General features: G+C 65.6%; 1 protein-coding gene across 1 annotated transcript in view; it reads right to left on the bottom strand.

Moving 5' to 3' along the window:
• The window catches only part of FAT3 (FAT atypical cadherin 3), a gene marked incomplete at both ends in the record, with an annotated part of 83473 nt that extends 77176 nt beyond the window's left edge, over positions 1 to 6297 (bottom strand). Inside the window, one exon of the mRNA XM_084248506.1 lies at positions 3006 to 6297. Coding sequence (XP_084104632.1) covers positions 3006 to 6297 — 3292 coding nt within the window. The remainder of the gene's footprint in view (positions 1 to 3005) is intronic.
• Between the last annotated feature and the right edge of the window lie 14325 nt (positions 6298 to 20622).

Below are 20622 nucleotides of genomic sequence, written 5' to 3'. Positions count from 1 at the left end.
CCGGGCTCCCCACGGGCCCTTTGCCAGCCACACGTCTGCCCTCCCCTGCTCCGGCATCTGCAGGAATCTGGGTCAGGCAGTCACGGGGCTGGGGCCTCCCACACCGCGGCATGGCCTGGTGAAAGGCAGCAGTTCTGTGCGAGCAGTTCCGGACGAGGCCCTGTAACCCGCCAGACACGGGCCCTGCGCCTCCTGGTCCAGTCGGATTCCGACTTTGCCGTGTCCACGGTGGGCACACAGCCTTGCTCTCCCGCCCAGCCTGCTCTGAGTCCCACTTGAAAGCCTCTTACTCGCCCCCTAACTGCACATCCCGGCCAGTGTCCTGAAGAGTCAGCCTCTGAGGGACCCCGCGCCGGCCGCTTCTGTGCCTGCCCCAGGTTCCCAGAGGAGTCCGGGGCTTCAGGCCAGAGCCGGGAGGACCCAGACTCCCGCTAACCTCTTTTTGCTCGGAATAAACCTGCCAAGAACCCAGTCTCGTCATTCAAGTCACCCCCGGAACTGCCCTCTGCCGGGCATGGCCCGGCGCATCCCCGACACAGGCGCAGCCGCAGGAGGGCACGGCGGGCAGGCCTCCACAGTGGGCCGTCCTGGTTCCATGCAGGCCGGCGTCTCAGGGCAGGTTTCAGGGGCCACCTTTTCAAAACCCAAAAGCCAGCACCCACCAAAACCAACGCCTGCTCCTCCACGCCCTTGGCCTCCCCTGGCGTCCAGGGTCCACGCTGGCCTTCCCTCCCTCATGCCGCGCACTGCCGAGACAGCGCAGCGCTGTCCCCCGTGCTGACCGTCGCGCTCTGCACCCCATTCCCTCGTGAACGGCAGAGACTCCCTTGGTGAAGGCGTCCCCCCTTACACAGCCCTCACTGTGGGCCCCTGGGCAGAGGCCGCGGTGACCCTGGTGGGCAGCTCTTCCGTCTCCGCGGCCCCTTCGCGCCAGCTCGCTGGTCCCCACGCTTCTGCGCAGGCGTCTCAGTGCAGCAGCCCCCCTGGCTTTCTCCTGTGCCCTCCCTGTATGGGGCAGGACTCCTGGCCGCTAGGGGCCACAGGGGTGCTGCCTTCAGGTCAAGCTCAAATCTTCACCCCTGCCGCGCTCCTCTCTGCGTGCAGCTGCGGGCAGGCAGCCGCACTTCCGGACACGAGGCCGGGGGTCCCCGTGCTGCCGGCCGGCCCCCTCTCCCCCTGCCCTCCCGGCCCGCTGTCATGACCGAGGCCGGAGAGACCCGTCTAGCCTGCTGATCTGTGCGCCTGTCTCTGGCCATCACCACGCTGCTGCTTGGGAACAGTTTAAAACCGAACAAAATAGGTCTCCGAACTCTCAGACTTGCTTTAGCGAGTCGTGGTCTTCTATGGCTTCATGTCAACTTCAGTATTTTTTCCCGTTTCCCTGGACTACGCCGCTGGACCACTCGCAGGGACTCTAGGAAGCTGCTGTTGGCCTGGTCAGGACGGTCGTTCAGCTCCGGATCCCCCGGCCCTGTCCCCGGGGCTGCAGCCTCCACTGCACAGACCTCCCTTCCTCCGCTACCCCTTCCTGAGTATTTGCTTCCAGTTTGGGTGTGGCTGGGGTTCACCAGAGACAGAGCAGGGCACAGAACAGGCAGACTGACGAAATCCACTGCTGAGGGGAGCAGCGGGCGAGACAGGAGAGGTCTGCGCGCCATGTGGGACCCTCGCCGGCTGGCCAGGATCGAACCGGTGCTATGGCCGGGGCTCTTGTGTCTCTGGACGCGCACGGGGCAGACCCGTCGCCTCCCGGGGTGAGGGCCGCCTCCGCGGCTCCAGAGCCCAGGCCAGGACCAGGACAGCAGCCAGGACAGAGCTGCGAGGCCAAGCGGCCATGCCAAGCCGGGAGGGCTGGGCGCTGGGCAGGGGCAGGGAGCTCAAAGACCAGCCTCCTGAGGTCTGGACCGGCCAGGGTGCCCCCAGACAGAAAGCCCCTCATCTTCTCAGCCCACAGACCCCCTTCTTGGCTTTCACCCTCCCGCTGCTGGCAAGCTGGTGACCAGGAGCTGCAGGTGAAGAGCCCCGGAGGAGACCAAGCCGCGGCACCTCCAGCAGACCTTCCCCACCCCAGCGCCCTCAGCGCCCCCAGCGACCCCCCCACCAGCGCCCCAGCACCCACCCGTGGCGAAGCGGTACTCTCTGGGTGGGGGCGGGCTGTGGCTATGTCGGCCGGGCGCCCCGAGAGTCTGCTCTGAGGTCTCCTGCAGGCCCCGCCGACCCACCCAGGCGCTGGAGGCCCACAGCCATGCCCCGAGCATGGCCCCGGCTGGCGCTGCCACGGGGGCCTTAGCAGGTAAAGGCCCAGCATGGGGCAGAGCTCAGTGAAGGGACTTCCTCCTGCCCCGACTCTGCCTGTCCAAGAGCCATTGGTCGGCTCTGCTGAGGGGTACCAGGTGACCCATCCCTGGCACTGACTCTTCCTCATGGAGGCCAAGGAGTCCCCAGCCCAGGCCACAGCTAGAGCCGCTGCACAGGGCCCTGACTCCGGGCGCGGCGTGTCGGCCGCTTCCACAGACCAAGCACAGCTCCTTGGGCCCCCCATGGACCAATGTGCACTGGGTCTCCGCAGACGCCCTCCCATGGCCTGTGTCCACCGTGACCTCGATGCCAGGAACAAGGTGCCCGTGGGTGTTGAGACGACGGCCTGGCTGTGTCCTGGACGCCACAAAGCCCGACACCCCCACCCTGTGGCAGACTTGGCCAGGGCAAGGGGTGAGGGGCTGGGACGAGGGGTGTGCTCTCTGCGGGCACCACGCAGGGCCGGGGCACCAGGGTGGGGGGCAAGGGGTGGCCCTCGGGCTGACAAGCAGCAGGAACCATGGACTGACTGGGACTTCCCCACGTTTCAAACGTTTCTCCAAAACTCCATCACGACAATTCAACCTTAATGCCCATTTCTTATAAAGCGCACTTGCGCCCCCCGGGGCGGGGACGCACACACCGGGGTCGCGTGTGCCGGCCAGACCGCGGGACCCGAGACCTGCCCACCCCACCGCCGGACTCACCGGAGTCCTCGTCGATGCTGAAGCGGCCCAGGCCGCTGCCGTCGCGGATGGAGTAGCGCAGCTCCCCGTCCCGGCCCGGGTCCTCGTCGCGGGCGGCCACCCGCAGCACGCTGCTGCCCACACGCGCGTCCTCCCGCACCGAGCCCAGCACCACGAAGTCCGGGAAGCGGGGTGCGTGCAGATTCTCGTTGACGTCCACCACCTCCACCGCCACAAAGGACACGGAGGACAGGGACACGGGCCGGCCCTTGTCCTTGGCGCGCACCGTCAGGTTGTAGAACTGCTGCTTCTCGTAGTCCAGCTCCCGGCGCAGCCGCACGGCCCCGCTGGCCCTGTCCACCTCGAACCTCCCGCCCTCGTCGTTGACCAGCGAGTAGCGCACCTGCCCCCCGGGGCCCAGGTCCGGGTCGTGGGTCTCTAGCCAGGCCACGACCGTGCCCACCGGGAGGTCCTCCGGGACCTTGGCGCGGTAGCCGCGGGGCACGAAGGCCGGGGCACAGTCGTTGACGTCGTCCAGCAGCACGCGCAGCGTGGCCACCGAGGACAGCTGCTGCCCACCGTCCGCCCTGTCCCTGGCTTCTATCCTCAGTGAGTAGCTGGCTCTGGACTCCCGGTCCAGCTGGTCGGCCACGTACACGACGCCGGTGGAGCTGTTGATGGCAAACTGCCGGGCGTCGGTCAGCAGGGAGTAGGTCACCTCCCCGTTGGCGCCCTGGTCCGGGTCCCGGGCCTCCACCTGGATGAGCTGTGTGCCGACGCCCGCACTCTCCGGCACGCTGGCCACGTAGCCGTCCTGCACGAACACGGGGCTGTTGTCATTTACATCCTCTACGGTGACGGTCAGCAGCCGCCACGCAGCCCTCTGCGGTGTCCCCAGGTCGTAGGCGGTGATGTTGAGGAGGTAGAGGTCCGTGCGCTCACGGTCCAGTGGCATCAGCACCGTCAGCTGCCCAGTGTCCATGTCGATGCTGAAGCAGCTGTCCGTGTTGCCATCGGCGATGGTGAACAGCACCTTCCCATTGAAGCCGGCGTCTGGGTCGGAGGCCCGGACCCTCAGGACGGCGGCGCCCACAGGCAGGTCCTCCCTGACCGCCAAGTCCGAGGGGAGCGATCTGTCGAAGCGGGGGCCCTCCCTGTTGGCAGCGTAGAAGTCCAGGAACCCGTCCCCCTGATGCAGCCGCCCATGGGCCTTGGCCTTCATGAGCAGCTTCTCCGCCAGCCTCTGCGCCACGCGGGTCTCTCTGCAGCTGAAGCTCTTGGAAGGCGCCTTCCCCTGCAGGACCGAGATGTTCACAGACGTGGGGTCCGCAAAGTGCTCCCCGTCGGTCGCTGTGATCCTGAGCGCAAAGTGGGCGTTGCGGGCGCCAGCGTCCACCAGGGACTTCTTCAGCTGTAGGACCCCAGAGTCCGGGTTCAGGTAGAAAAAGCCCAGCTCATTGCCAGAGAGGATCTGGTACTTGACCAGCTCGAGCTCGTCCACGTCGATGGCAGACACGGCAGTGACGTGGCCCCCTACCGGGAAGTCCTGGGCAATGGCCCCCTGGCAGGCCACCCTCTCAAAGAGTGGCCGGTTGTCATTGGCATTGCGAACGCGCACCGTGACGTTGACCTCGCGTTCGTGCCGGTAGGGCGCGCCCCAGTCTGAGGCCCGCACCACGAAGCGGTAGGTTTCCGGGCAGGACTCAAAGTCCAGCTCCTCAGTGGTGCTGACCAGGCCCGTGAACTGGTTGATGGCGAAAGGCAGCGGGCCAAGGCTGGCGATGCTGTAGGTGATGTAGCCGTTCTCCCCCTGGTCGCGGTCAGACGCGGAGACGGCCAGCACGCCCGTGCCCACCGGCACGCTCTCGTTCACGGCCACCTCGTACCAGGGCTGCTGGAACTCGGGCGCGTGGTCGTTGGCGTCCTCGACAGTCACAGCCACGAGCGCCCGCAGGGCCCCGCCCCGGCTGGTCACCTCCAGCTGGTAGAGGTCCTTGTGGGCGGCGCTGAGCGGCTGCGCTGTGACGATGAGGCCAGACCGTGCGTTGATGCTGAAGCTCCGGGCGTCCTCCCCGGGGGACAGCCTGTACTCGGTGCCCAGCGGCTCGGGGCGCAGTTTGACCACGGCCACCGCCACGCCCGGTGGGGCGAACTCACTGACGCGCACCTCGTACCGCTCCTTCTCGAAGCGGACGGGGGCCACGTTCCTGTGGGGGTTGGGCACGCGCAGCAGCGTGGCTGCCGACAGCCGTGGCGGCGAGCCCCGGTCCCTGGCCTGCAGGGTGAGGTTGCAGCCCAGGGGGAAGCTGGCCCAGTCCACCGGCCGCCGCTGCTTGACCCGGTACTCATGCGTCCACGTCTCGTCCCTGGCCAGGAAGAACTGGCCCAGCGGGTCCCCCGCCACTATGGACACGGACTCCACCTCCCCGTTGGCCCCCTCGTCGGGATCCTCCACGGTCACCAGCGCGTAGGTGGGCTCTGCATCCAGTGGGGAGGGGGCGAAGGCAGCCACGCGCAGCGTGGGGGCATGGGCGTTCACCCGCTCCACGTGCACGTGCAGCCTGGCGGTGCTGCTCACCCCGTTGTTGCCATAGAGCTTCATGCCCCGGTCCACGGCCAGCACCTCCAGGTCGTGCCGGGCCTGCTCGTCGTAGTTCAGCCTCCCACTCAGGGAGATGACGCCACTGGTGGGGTGCACAGAAAAGAGGTCGACCCTGTTTTTGAAATAGTAGTAGAACTCGCCGTTGGAGCCGATGTCTGCGTCCGTGGCAGTCACCTGGGCCACGCTGGCCCGCAGCGGCGTGCTCTCGGCTATGGTCACCGAGTACGTGGTGGGTGAAAACAGAGGCCGCAGGTCGTTCATGTCCAGCACCTGGACACTCACCTTGGTCCAGGCCTCCAGGTCCTCTCCTCTGACAGAGCCTTTGACCACCAGCAGGTAGTGGTCCTGCACTTCCCTGTTCAGGATCGCCGAGTTGCCGCCTTTCGTTCGGATCCTGAGGAAGCAGAAGTCTGCGATGAGCACCTCCTCTGCCTTGAAGAAGCCCTCCTCGTCCCCCGACACCACCCTGTACTTGACGTCCCAGGACCGGTCGGCCAGGGCGATGCCCATCCTGCCGGGGCTGCTGACATAGGTCCTGGCGGCCGAGTTCTCGTGCACAGTGGCATTATAAACGGGGTGCGTGAAGTGGAAGCCCAGGGGCCCGCTCCCCGGCAGCCCCTGGGACGCGGTGGCCAAGAGCTTGAGCAGCAGGACGATGAGGCAGGAGGGAGGAGGCCGGCGACCCGCAGGGAGTCCCATCGCTACGCCCATCTCGTCATGCCTGCGCCTGCGGGAGAAGCAGAGGGAGAGTGAACGGCTGCATTCTCGGCTCCCAAATAAGACACCACACGCAATGCAAACAGAGAGCCCCGCCCTCCCCTCAGAGCCTGCTCTGGATGCTGAGCTCTGCGCCCCGGTTCTGGGGAGCGAGCGCGGGAAGCACGGCCTGGGAGACAGTGCCTGGAGCGGGGCCGCTGAGGGAGCAGACAGCAGGCTCTGAGTGGGCGCTGACGCGCTCCCGGGGAAGCAGCCCACCCGGCCCTGCTGCCGCAGCCGTGGCTCCCGGGGCCCCCCAGCGACACCCGCACTGCGGCCGACGGAGCTCAAAGCCGGAGTCGGGGCCTCGGGACGAACCTGCTAGTTGCCCACATCTCACGTGAGCGAGACGTGCTGTTCCCCTATCAGGCACCTCGCCAAGGTCAACGCGCTCTTCAGTGAAGAAACTGTCAAATGACTGAGTCTCAAGGGTACAGAGAACTTCTCTTTGAGACAACAGCAAAGTGGGATTCGGGGCGGGGCGCTCAGGGGACCGCAGGAGGGGAAAGGCCGAGCGTGAGCTCAGTGGCGTGTGGCCAGCAGGGAACAAGCTCACGCTGGATGCCTGGCCGAGGGCCAGGGCCGGGGGGCCGGGCCATGCACTGAGTGGCCAGCGGCGACTGCTCGTGCTGGGTGTGGACACTCCCACCCAAAGAGGGGAGACCCGGACCCCTACATCATACAATGTTTACAAACGACGTTACCTCCACGAAACAGCACATTTGTTAAATTCAGTTCCTCATCCACCTCAGCTTCACTGTACTGTGGATTTCGCCAAGCCAAAGTCCGGGAAGCTGGCGTCTCGCCCCTGCAGCATCAGCCGCGATCGGGGCACACAGCTGACTTCCGGCCACATCCAGCAGCGGCGGCTGCCCCAAACCCAGCCCAGGTGCCCGCGGCTGGCGCCGGCACCGCCCCCCCCGCGCCGCCTCAGGCCGCCACGGCCTTTGCTTTGTCCAGCGAATGGGCCAGCCAGCCTGCCCAGAGCGGACGAGTCACTGGGAGCAAAGAGGAGGCCTCCGCGGGAACAGGGCGAGTGGGCACGTGGCCACTCCTGCGGGGACACTCAGGAGAGGCCGCCGCCCCCCTGGGCCGGACTGACAGCGCCAGCAGCTCGCCCACCGCAGCGGACGTGGTGAGGTGCCGCGTGCTCTGCCTCCGGCGTCGCTCTGCCTCGGTTATCTGCGCAGCCCCGCGCCTGCTACAGGGTTGGGGGTGTCTGCTCAGGCGCTTCACACACACACACACACACACACACACACACACAGCACATGCATGCAGCACACACACAGTACATGCATGCAGCACACACACACACACACACACACACACACACACGGCCCACGCACGGCACCCGCACGCGGCGCTCCCGTCAGCTGCACTAACGAGACCTTCCTCCTGACTCCATTACCATAATTTGCAAACTAAAGTCAATGGAAACTCATTAAAATATTTGACATTATTCAATATTTGCTGTGTTTATCAGACAGCAGCGCCTTTCCTTCCCAAGTGCTAATGTTCTCACTAACACGTCTACACATTTTGGACGCATAACGGCAACATTCAGATGACTCTGCCCGAGCAGCAATGCGGGGCGAAGCGCTGTCTACGCGCATGACCCTTCCTTCCTGGCAAACCCGGGCACCCCAGTCCCCCTCTCCCCCCGCTGCCGCTGCCAACTGCACACCGCGTCCCAACAGCCGCCCAGGGGCAAGGAGCGGCCCCTGTGCTCCAGCGAGGCAGCCAGGCGGGGTCAAGGGCAGGCCTTGGGCGGCCTCCCGCGGGCAGCCCCGCCACCGGCTTCAGAAGGTGGGCGGCGGGCAGCTCCCGGGCTCAGGCCACACCCGCAGCCTCCGTCCAGAAGGACACTGTCCTGTTGTTCAGGCCTTCGCTGCACGTGACGCTTCGTGGCTCTCACACGTGCAAGGACAGCGGCCAGAGGACCCGCAGGCCTGGACGTTCCAGAGGCACAGCGTGTCCTCCCGCCGTCCACGTGGGAGGCGCCGGGCACCAGTGGGCTCCGGGGGCCGCGGGAAGAGAGCCGCCCCCTCCGTGCTCCTTCCCACACCCCGGGCGGCCTGCGAGGCTCCTCTGCCCGCAGGTGCAGCTTTCACGCGAACACATGGGAACAAGTCTGTAGTTTTTGCTTTTTCGGTGACAGCACAAAGTCACTTTAATGTCTGACTGTGGGGCGGGGCCCATTTCTGCGCCTGGGGATGGCGAGGTCCTGCCCTGCCAAGGGGGCCCCCCAGGCCAGCTCTGCCCGCTCTTCTCCTACCCGCCCCTCCCCCAGCCAGCCACAGCCCCCGCGGCGACCTGCTCCCGCAGGCTGCACACGGCCCAGGGTGTGACAAAGGAGCTGGGCTCCGCGGCCACCGCCCTCTGGGACTGCCGGACAGACAAAGGGAGGCAGGAGCCCGGCAACGCCAGCGCAGCAGGAAGAATGTCGGCCCGGCGCGAGGCTGGAGATAAACAGAGGCCTCTCCCCAGGCCCCTGCGCGCCGGCCGCCGACGCTGGCCGAGCCTGCAGAAGCTGCCGGCGGACCCAGACGCCACCGAGCACCCGGGCCCGAGGCTCACAAATGGGACTTTCGGGCAAATAAAGAGCGCAGGTGAGGTCTCGTGAAGCGCAGCCAAGGGCAGCTCCTCCCGCCCCCAGGTGGGACGGGGGCGCTTCCCGACGGCCTGTGGGGCCAGCATGTCCACCCGGCTGGTGCAGACGTGACCGGAGGAGCCACGGCTCCAGCAAGGGCCCCCGGCCCCCTGCGTCATGGTTACCTGGGAGCGCGTCCAGCCAGGCTCTGCGGCCCTCACCGCGCATCCACGAGGGGCCTCCCTGGGGCCATGCCAGCCAGCTGGACACGGGGAGCCCATGGTCCTGTCCTGGGTAGACGTGCATGGCCCTTGGCCACCAGGAAACGCCCAGGCCAGTCGTCCCACCAACCCAGCTCCCAGCGTGCAGCTCACGCCGACGCTCCGGTGGGGCCAGAGGAAGCGTGACGGGCTTTCCAAAGTGGGGACCGTGCCTGGGGCACTTCCCCGCGCGGCCACACTCAGGACCAGCCGACTCTCCCTCCGCGGGAAGGGGGGCCGAGAGGCGCCGCACGGGCCGGAGCCATGCTCCCCGCCAACTAAGCACGACCTGCTACCGGGCACGCGGACGCGACAAGAGTCCACCCCGTTATGGCCGCCCGCGCGGGAACGGCTGTGGAAAGACGCAGAAGCTCAGCCTGACAGCGTGACCCCGGCACCGCCCTGGTCAGGAGTCCGTGGGAGGACTCTGGAGAGGGCTAAGGCTGGGGCCAGCTCCATGCGGCACACGCACGCACACGCACAGCACATGTGTGCACACACGGCACGGACAGCCCACACGGCAGACGCGTCACACAGCATACACACACACACACGCACAGCACACACAGCCCTCCTGAGAAGCGCCAGGGCCACACCAGAGGCCTCTGTGATGGTGATGCAGCGCAAACAACAAAATTTTATTTTCAAGCAAGAGAGTCCACCTGAGGTCAAGCAAAACCGCAGGCGAAACTGAAAGAACGTCCACGTAAGACACGCCACCTGCGTCTCCTCGGGTGAAACAACTCGGCTCACGGAGCAGTGCACACACATCCCCGCGCCCGCAGGTCTGGCGGCGGGCAGAGCGCTGCCTCCCTCTCTCCCGACTTCCCTCGCCCGGGAACCACGAATTCAAGGCCCCGAGAGCGGCGCGGCCACCGTTCCCCACGTGTCCAAAGGCCCCAGAGAGGCCGTCTGGTTAATTCCTCAGGCAGCAGCTGTCCAGTGCCCCACAGACCTCCCCGGACCGAGGTGGGGCTGATGGGCACAGGTGGCGGCCGCAACACAAGGAGAGGGTGGGCGCAGAAGGCTGGGGCTGCACACTGCTTCCTGCCCCCTTCTCAGCTGGATTTGCAGCCGAGACGACAGATCGCGTCTTGCGGTGCGACTTGCCATGACCAAGCGCGGCAGCGGCTCGTGCGGGACTCGAGGGGCGTCGGCGCCAGCCCCGCTTGCTCGCGTGAGTGTCTGGGGGCGGGATCGGCCACGATACTGAGAGGCCGCGGTGACGGGAAAACAGACGAGCTGCTTTAAATCCAGGCGGCTAAGAAGCGTGTGTTTCATGCGCGTTTCTTCTACCCCCTGCCCACAGACGCGACCTCGCGCAGCCTTGCTCCCTCCAGCTGACCAGACGCTCGGCTGACAGGACCCCGCGGAGGGCCCGGGGCTTCCGACGGCCTCTCCCCGCGGCTGCTGTGCTCCGCGCCCCGCTCCGCACACCGGAGCCTCCGCGACGACCCTTCGCACACCATCGCCAGAGGCGCCCGGGGAGATCCCTTAATGACGCCATCCTCTCTGCACGGTGTGCGACGAGGGGCTTGAAGGGAAGCATTTCACTGGAGAGCAATACATTATTAAAGATTTTATCATAAAGTTCATTTAATACAATTTTAATAATATTAATTATGTATGAAGACATACTGCAACCTCTCCCCATTTAATAAGTAATTTATGCTGTTTACTTTAAACTTATAAGAAAAATGATTTAAAACAAATTAAAATCTAAAATGGTGTTGTATCGGTTTTATTGGGGTGCAGCGGGTAGGAAGGCGCATTGGGGGGCAATGCCCGCCGGATGTGTGATCCTGCAGCAAAAACGCCTGCATCAAACGCGCGGACGTTACTGGCTTTTAAAGCTTCCAGGGTCTCAGGCTTTCATTCGCGACACACCCTGAGCAAAGGATGCGAGTGATTCACTCTCTGCTGGGGGGGCGGTTGGGGGGTGGAGCCCAGGGTGGGGCAGGGGGCGGGGGCTGGGACGGGGTGGGGGGGCCCAGAGTGGGGGCCCAGGCAGGGCAGGGGGGCAGAGGGGCTGGGGTGGGCCACGGGGGTGGGTGGGGCGGAGGCTGCTGTGAGCCGGCGAGAGCCGTGTCTGGGCAGCGCCGCCGTCTTTACGCTCCTGCTCCACCTGCTTGTGGGTCAACTTGACGCTTCTTTCTCTCTTGCCCTGCGGGCCGAGGCCGGCCCCCTGCACCCCCCAGTTCCTGCTTCTCTTTTCTATCTGGACTTGCCTCCAGACGGCGGTGCCTCTCCTCAAAGTACACGCGAAGGCCGGGTCTGGAGCTGGCATAGGGGCTGGGGACCCCCAGGCTACCTCTCAGGCCCCATGGGCAGGCTCCTCCATCCCCTGACGGCCTCTCCTGGGCACGACACCACTCGGGGGCAGAACCACACACAGAACCTAGTCACGGCTGAGGGGGTGCCCGGGGCATCACACGCGGGCCCTGGCCACGGGGCTTGAACTGCGAGGGCCGCTTACACACAAGCCGCCCCCTCTGCGGCCAGGCACTGTCTGTCGGCCCGGGAGGCCTGGGGCTGGAGCCCCACCTGTCAGGCGTGCCCGGGGCCACCCCAGCCCCCACCGTCAGACTCGACTGTCTCTGCTTGATCTGCGTCACTCTTAGGCCTGCTCTAATGGACTGACTGAATGTGCTCCCCCAAATTCCTGTGCTGAAGACCTAATCCCCAACGTGACTGTATTTGAAGACAGGGCCCGTGAGGAAGGGTGAAGGTTAAGTGGGGTCCTAAGGCTGGTCTGGGTGGGCGGGGAGGTAGCACGCAGGGGTGGGCAGGTAGGGGTGAGAGCACAGGTCGGCCGGGGGCCCCGACGCCGGGCGCACCTGCATTTATTTGCACGCACCTGGTCTCTGGAGGCAGACCCCACACTTAAGCAAAGGCAACATTTGCTTATGCTTGTTCTCTAATGTGTCGCCAACGCATTTGCAGGGTCAGGGCAAGCGTCCATGCCACTAAGAACGGACCAGGATAGCAACCAGGACTGAAACTCAGATTCAGAGCTGACGACTGCAGGGTCACCTACCCTGTTTGAACTTTTCTCTGTTTAGGGTCGTTCCCTAGATCTTAGGGACTAAACTTTTCCCACACTCAGTCTAAAGTAGAGAAGGTACGCAAGACCCAAGTCCTGACAGGATATTCAATTGCAGGTCACCGGCCCGGCCCCTCTGGAGATGGAGCTCAGCGACCACAGGTGCCGCCTGGTGTCTGGGGAGCTATTTGGAAACAAACAGTTTTTATCCAAAAAGCAAGCTCCTCCTGCTCCCAGGGAGAGGCACGCCTGGCTGGCCCGGCTCCCACTCGGTCCTCCTGCCAGGTGAGCGGGCGGCCGGCTGAGCGTTGCACGGGCTGCTTTTGCAGATCTTTTGACAGTAGATGTAAAAGGCGGTGACAGCGGGTGTAAAAGGCGAATGGGGCCCTCAGCCCACTCAGCACATCTGGAGCAGGGCAGTCGTGGCCTCCCGGCCATGACCGTGCCGGCCGCCCGCTGAGCGCAGCACCCACGGCACCGCCTGCCCCTCTCCAAGCCCAGACGGCGGCCGGGCCGTGCAAGTGGACACGTCGACGTGTCCCTTCGGGGAAAAACGTTTCCCACCTGCTCTTTGCACAAATTTTATAAGTAAATAAATAAGTTGACTGAAGTTGGGTGTCGTAGCACGCGCCCCTCCAGTCGTGTCCGAGATTACGTTTCTGACCCGAGGCCGAGATCTCCCGTCTCCGGGCTGGGGCGGGCGTCGGCAGCGGGACCTGGGTCTAGAGGCTTTCCGAAGCCTTCTTGCTGCCCAGGTCCTTGTGCCCGCATCTGCTCCACGGCCGAGCTCTGAGCAGACGCGAGCGTGTCCTCTTCCCGCCCCGCTGCCGGCGCCCGCGCGGCTCCACCAGCCTTCCCCGCCCCACGTCCCGCCATTTCTCGCTGGCAGAGCCGCACCTGCCGACTTAAAATCGTTTCCACTCGGGCTAAACTCGGCAGAAACCCCTGAAAACGCTGAGTCCGCACGAAGGACATCTTTCACTTGGCAAACGAAAAGCTTTAAATGAAAAGAAAGGGGCGCCATGGAGTCAGACGTCAGTTGTTTTCCTTGGAAAGACATCAGCAGGCTCTCCAGCTATCGCCGAAAGTTGCCAAGGTTTTTCCGTCACATAATCACAAAAAACCAGGGGGAGCTGACAGGACGGCCCCCGCGTTCACGCTTCCCTGAGAGCCAGGGCACGGCGGGCCGAGCCGCGGGACAGAGCGCCAGTTCCGGCAGCAGCCCGCGCTGTCTCGTCAGAGCGCGGCCGAGAAGCCGCCGGGATCCCACAGTCCCGCAGGCCTGCTCTGGCTCCTGCAGCCCCCCGGGCCCAGCGCTGGCCAGCAGCCGGCCCCACCCTCCCCCGTCTGAGACGCCGGCTGCCACGGTAACAAGGCAGCCCAGAGCGGAAACTTTGTGGGGAGAGGGCGCGGGGAAGAAGCAGGGTGGGCAGAGAAGGGGCTCGGCGGACAAGCGCCCTCCCCGCGGTGCCAAGCCGCTTTGGTGTGAACGGTCCTGCCTGCGAGTTCCTGGGAGAGTCTGGCCTGCCTCTGCCTCCTGAGGGGAGAGGGCGTGTGTGTCCGTGTGCTGAGGGGCGGGGAGGGCACCCTCGGAAGCCAGGCCTGGACCTGGAGGGCAGGGCCGGAGAGGGGCTGGGGGTGACCACGTGTGCAAGGAGTGGGGACGATGGGCGCGGGACCGAGGCGCAGGCTGCTCTGGGGCAGCGGTTTTCCCGGCAGGCTTCCCAGCTCCACGAGCAGGGGCTGTGGGACACGACGCACAAGACCCGCTGACTGAAATAAGCAAGTGGACACAGAACGACTGGCGGGTCCTGCCCCAGCCCACGGGGCTCCTGGCTTCAGGCCCATCCAGCCTGTGGTCTCCCCTCCCGGCCGGGAAGTTTGGGCCCCGTGGGCTTCGAGTCCAGCAGACCCGGCCAACACCACGCTCGGCCGGCCCGGGCGTCGTCAATGCGAGATGGCCGTCCTCCAGCGTCTCCATGAACTAAGACGGCCTGAAGCTGGGCTGCTGCCCCACAGCCGCCCGCAGCAAGGTCTCCGGAAGGCCGGGTGACCGACCCGCGGGCCCGGGGTCTGAGGAGCCCAGGCGAGGACAGCAGGCCCCGTCCTCAGGCTCCCAGGCTTCTGACCCACAGGCCTCTGGGTCATTTCGGCGGGTGATTTGCTCGGACACGTTCTGGGGCCTCCCCCATAACCACCTCGGTCCTTGCCACGACCCTCACAGCAAGTCCTCACACCAGGCGTTCCCTCTGCGCCTGCCTCACCTGCGCGTTCCAGCCTGGAGATGGAGCCACAACGAAACGCGCCAGATTCAGTCTGTCCCTGGAGGGGCCTTTCCGCGGGGGCTTCCAGCCCGGGCCCTGGAACAGCGCTGCTGCCCCACGCGCTCAGGCCATCCCACGCCTGCTCCCCGCTCACTCAAGAAACAGACCCCACCCGCTGGGGAGGCCGCGAAGGCAGTAAAATCCCGACCCCCACCCGAGCGTTACCGCGGGTGGCCGGGAGCGTCCCAGAGGCGCCCCTGCCCTCTGTGGAGACTCCCGTCTGGCTTCAGGCGGCGGGAAAGGAACGTCTGGAAAGTCGTGGAAGAGCAGGCCGCTGAGGCCCGCAGAAAGGGGTCCTGGAAGGAGTGAATTTCCATGAGAATAGGCCCCATTTGTAAGTTCCCAGAGAAGGAGGCCATTAGTGGCCACTTGATTCTGAGGACTCTGAGAGCTAGACTCAGACTGGGCGTCTGGTCTGAGCCACTTGCAGGCGCTGGCACGAGCACAGGGAAGAGAACCAACAAGCGGCGGCAGGTGGGGGGGCGTGGACACGCTCCGGGCCGGGCCGGGCCGGACGTCGCGTAAGGCAGGTTTCCACACGTGCCCACTCGCGGGCAGCCCTGGCCCCGCTGCCCTCCAGGCCAGTGCCCCGGGCAGGGCGTCTGCCCCTGCGTATGTCCTCAGCCTGCGGCTCCCCCGCAGGGACTGCTCTGTGAAGCGGCGACGGCCTTGCAGGGCGCGAGCCCAGCCACGCGGAGGCGGCCGGGGCGGGACACGTGTGGCCGCGAGGAAACCCATTCTGGCGACTGAAGTCAAACTGAGCCCCCGAACACGGAGTGACTTCTCCCCTCCCTGGAACCTCGTTAACATAACACCGCCAGAAGATTAATCAGCTCTGTAGCTGTTAAATGATTAATAAAAACAGTGATTATAATAATAAATTCCAACTTGAGACTCTCATTCAAACGAGGCCACGAGGACGTCTGGGCGCGTCTGCCAGCGGGAGAGATGTCTGCGGACGCGGAGACCGTGATGCTGCAGCTTCTGAGCCACCAGCAGCCAGACGCTTCTCCACCAAGGGGTGATTTCTACTAACGCGTTTGGCACTTTTTTCTTATTTCCCCCGATTAAACTTCGCAGACACACAGACGCTGTGAAGCCTGACGGCAGACAGGCAGAGGCGGAGCTCCTCAGCCACAGGCTGGGGGGCGGGGGGGGGGGCTGGCCGCCACGCCCCCAGCTCCTCTCCCCACCGCAGACCCTGGGCTTGGAGGGCAGCGAAGGGCATTTTGAACCTTCTTTGAGAAACTTCACATTGTTTCAGAATTTTTACTGCGGTGACACTGCATCTCCGCACGCCAGCTCGCTCAGCCTGGCAAGCGGCCTGTTCCCCCACGGCGGGGAGGTGCCACCGCAGAGCTGGGCGCACCCAGAGACGGGGCGCGGCAGAGGGGAGGGCTCCAGGCGGACCCTGGGAGGACCCAGGCAGGGCTCGCTCGGGGCCAGTGTCTCCTGTCCCGGGAGCACCTTTCTCCTCCCCCACCCCCCCCTTTCCGGGAGACCTTCGGCCCGGGGGAGGGAAGAGGCAGCCTCACTGTCCTCACACCACTTGGGGCCAGACTGGGCGAGGCGGACAGCTGAGGACCTCCAGGGGGTCAGAGACAGGGCCGGCCCCAGCCCCATCTCAGAGGAGAGGCTGGGCCTCCTGCCAGACTGGCCCGGAGCCCAGCGCAGGGCAGCACAGCCATCCGCTGCCCTCTCGTCCGGGGAGCCAGGGGCCCAGACCAGCTGCAGAGAGAAGACGCCAGGGTGGAAACTGAAAACTCACTTTAAACGGCGAGGAGGTTGGTGGGCCAGAGACAAACTACACACTGGACAAGCCGCGCGTGCTGGGCAACACTGAGGGGCGGGGGCAGCGAGCAGCCAGACAGGCCCCTCCTGTGCCGTGTGCCCACGAGCTCAGGGCTCTGACCCGGACAAGCGGCGGGGGCTGTCTCAGGAGTCATGGCCCCCGCCAGCACCACAGAGGCCCAGCCAGAGCCTGGAGGCCTGCCCCGGCGCCTCCCACCCCACCTCCTTGCACGCGCAGCCACAGGCTTGTCCTCCAGGTAGAGCTCATCGCCGGGGGCCAAGGCCAGGCTTGGGTCCGGCGTCTGCTGGACAGAATTGGACTAGAATCACGGCCACCCCACCTTGCTTGTGCATTCACATAAAGCAAAGTTCCACACGGCGGATGTCTGCAGAGCCGAGCGCCTGCCGCTCTCGAGACCACAAGCAAGGGCAGGACAGACAGCAGAGCTAAGGGTCAGGGACGCAAGGCCCCGGCGCTGGGGGAGCCCAGGGCCCGGTCTCCGTGAGCCGCCGTCTCCTCAGCGCGACCCTGGTCCAGAACCAGACGGCCTCTGGGCCTTCTCCACCTCGATGCCACATCCACGCGACCCATCCTCTCTCCCACGGGCTCTCTCGGCGCAGCGGTGACCTCTGCGTCACGTGGTCACAGACAGCTCAGCTGCAGCCTCTGCCTGCCCAGGGCTCCGCGCCCCGGAGGCTCAACGGTCCCCAGCCCCAGTGCCACGGCCGCTGCCCCGCACGGCCACTTCGGGAAGAGCCGCCCTGTGCTTCCCAGCGGGCTGGCCCCTCCAGGCCGAGCACAGGAGGAAGGGCCGGGGGTGGGCAGCCCTCGCTCCAGCACGGCTCGGCCGCCCCCACAAGCTCGCTTCCTCCCCGAGTGCCGTGGCCGCTGGCTGAGACAGAAAGCCAGGGCGCCGAGAGCCAGGGGCTCGGGGAGGCTGGGAGGGAGGTTCCGGGACCAGGGGCTGTGGGAGTCTGAGCAACGCGGCCTCCTGGCGGGGACGTTTCCCACCAGACAGCACCGCCGGAGTCGTGGTCCACGCAGGCTGGGACGCGGTCGGGCAGGGGCGCGGGGCCGGAACCCTCCCGCACGCCCCTCCACCCCACACAGGCTCGTCCTCTAAGCACCTCACCGTGGATCTTAAACACCACTTAAATGATCTTCTCCCAAAAGAATTAAATTACCATTTACGGCCTATTCCTCTATTAAAAATTAATGAATTTACTAGTTCCCGGGATGGAGGCCTTCATTTGTTTTATAATGAAAAAAGCTTTGATCTGCAGCCCTCCAAGGCTGCAATTGTTTTTACTCTTCGGTTCTTCTCATTAAAAATAAATACCTCCATTCTCTAAGACGCACCTGCAAAGCACTAAAACACCCGTTTGAACAACGGGAGACCTATTTTCGTCTCCCCGCAAGAAGAACCCACTGTTTAAAGTGCTTCTGCGGGGGGACGCGCCTTCCTCCAGTACCCAGCTCGCTCTGCGCGACCGGGGCCCGATTGGAGGCCTGAGCTCATCAGTGTTTGCAGAGCAAGCTCGGAGGGCAAGGGGAGCCCCACACCCGCCTCTCAGGGGAGGGACCGGCCCTCTGCTCCCAGCCCTTCCTCCAGTCCCATCAAGGGGGGTCTCGCTGGAGCTACGGCCCCCCCCCCACGCAGCAGCTGCCCCACATTCGCGACCTCCCACTGGCAGGGCCACTTCCCGCCCTCCAGGGACTCTCCCCCACACCTCAAAGTCCCGCCGCCCCTCCCTTTGCACCTGACCTGGCACCCCACGGCTTCCCACTCTCTCTGCTGCTCCCCAGAGCCCACCTGGGTTTGGGTCCCGGCCCACACCTCACTCCCTCCAAGAGGCCTCGCACACACACCACTGCAGTCACGTCTCTCGGCCCGTGGCGCTGCCCAGGCCCACGCTGAGCCCTGCCCCATGCATGTCCAGGAGGCCAAGAAGAGGCCAGGCAGCTACTCCCTGCTCTGTCCGCCGCACTTGGGGACGCCCAGTGCCTTGTGCTCAGGAGCGGACGTCTGGCTGCCCCTGCTCACTGCGCAGACACTTACTCAACGAGGTCCGCATGCCAGGCCAGGCGGGTCCTGGAGAAGGCCTGTAGCAGGCCCGGCCTCCACCTCTGCCGTCACGTGGGAGCTGCGGCATCTGATGGTGATGACCAGAGCAGCAGCTAAAAGCAGAGCCGGAGGTCAGGAAGCCCCGGGTACTGGTCAGGACACGCTGATCCTCCAGGCCGCCGCCACGTGAGGCAACACCTGCAGGCCCTGCTCGGGCTGAGACCCAGGCCAGACATGGCACGGCCGAGGCACCTAAAGGCTCAGTCCGAGGATGCAGACGAAACCCTAACGCCAGCCCAGAAACCCTCAGTCCCGGTAACGACTCAGCCTCCGCTAGGTGAGAGCCGGGGACGGGCTGCCCAGCCGAGGGACCAGCTCTGCTCCTCAGACAGAGCCGCGGGGGGCTGGGCGCGAGGACCCCAGTGGAGGAGACGCAAGCATCTGTTGGGGAAACGAGGGGCCCAGCGACACACCTCCCCGGGATCCCGTCTCACGGAGGCCGGGGGTGGGGGGGCGGCGGCCCGGCTTCCCCTCTGCCTGGCTGACCACAGCCTGTGACTGGGCCCCGCGGCATCGCTGCGCCGGCTCCAGCTGGACCTCAGAACACTGTGGTCCAGCTCAGGCCTGCGGAGCCCAGGAGAGGCGGCCAGGCCCTTGGGGCCCAGGTTCGGGGCAGGCTCACCCTGCTCGCCGCCACACTCACAGAAACTTGGAGACATCACAGGCCCTCAAGGAAATCAAGGCCGGTTATGACCCACGCCAAGGACGTCTACTGGCCACGAGGCCTCTCGTCCCCTCGTCACTGGACAGCACTCCCGACAGGGCTGGGAGGCGGCTCCATGTGCAGCGTGACCGGCAATGTCCAGGACTGCCCTCCAGGCGCCCCCCCCTTGTCCTCTCCAGGGCCATCTGGCCTGTGAGACTCAGTTTTTGAGAACCGGCCTTTTCCCCGCTTTATTTCCTAGAAGCAGCTCCTTCACACAGGGACGGCTCGCTGGTTTACACAACAGTTCGGCAAAACCCTGGAGCGCGACGGGTCCCCTCGCAGGTGGTGCCCCGGGGGCTCGGGGCAGTGGGCACAGGCGGGTCACTGAGCGGGCGCAGGTCATCTGTCTCAGGGGAGCCGGCCTGTCAGGCCATGGGTGGCTCTGGTGCGGGGCAGTCGCCGGCCCTGGAAGTGCCTCTCGCAGCGCTGCCCAGCGGATGACGGGGCCCCTGGCCTGGCCAGGCCCCAACAGGCGTCTCCCGGCGGCGCAGCTCTGTGGGCCGAGCAGGCCCAGCGCGGGCTCCTGGGCAGGCGGCGGGAGGTGGGCATTTTCAACAGGGACCAGTAGGCCCCCCCTCCCCCAACTGAAAAAAAATGGGACGTGTGGTCCTGGCTGTGTCAAAATTCTGGTTGAAATGGATTTTCAGATCCACGCTCCGCTGTATCATTTGACCACAATTGTTGACTCCTATGACGGCCTGCAATGCCAGCCCCGCCTCGGGCTGGCGGGAGGAGAACCAGGTCCCTCGCCTTGCGGTGTTAAACAATCCCCGTCAAAGGGAGCGTTTTCATTCAGGACTAATGGTCCCCGCAGATTCCAGCACGGGACCAGCAACAGCGCAGGCCTGGGTATGGCCGGAGCCGCCACATACGCCGGGGAGGTTGCGGCCACGTCCGGCCCCGGCCCGGGAGCCGCGGATTCCAGCCCCGCTTCCTCGCAGTTTAGGTGGGCAGGGGCTGTGAAGTTGGCAGTGCTGAAAATGAGCGGTCGTGGCGAGGGGCACAGTGCGCATCTGCCTCGGTCATGGCCATCAATGAGAGCACTTGGGGCGCCCCCACCCAGCACCCTGGAGAGCGCCGTGGGGCAGGCGCTAGGGGCTGGCGGTCCCGGCAGGCGCGGGGTTCCCGCTGGCAGCCTCCGGAGCGCGGGCGTGGGGGTCCTGGTGGCTCAGGCCCACAGCTCCTGGGGCGGGGAGTAGCAGGCGGAGGCCCAGGGCCCAGCAGGCGTCCGCGTTCCTGCTGCACCCCCGCTCTCCACTGCCACGCACGGAAACTCGCGGCGCGGGGGTCACCACTGCCGGACAGGCGGCGCGTGGACGCGTCTCCAGACCAGCCCTTGTCGACACCCCTGGAGCTTGGCCCAGGGCCTGGTGCGGCCTCATGGAGCCCCTCCAGCCACCATGCACGCGTGGGTGCCACAGAACTCTGGGCAGCCTA

Source organism: Talpa europaea (genome assembly GCF_964194135.1).
Source record: "Talpa europaea genome assembly, chromosome: 12".
Lineage (NCBI taxonomy): Eukaryota > Metazoa > Chordata > Mammalia > Eulipotyphla > Talpidae > Talpa > Talpa europaea.
The sequence above is the reverse complement of the archived record's forward strand: the minus strand, read 5'-3'. Positions and strand labels throughout refer to the sequence as shown.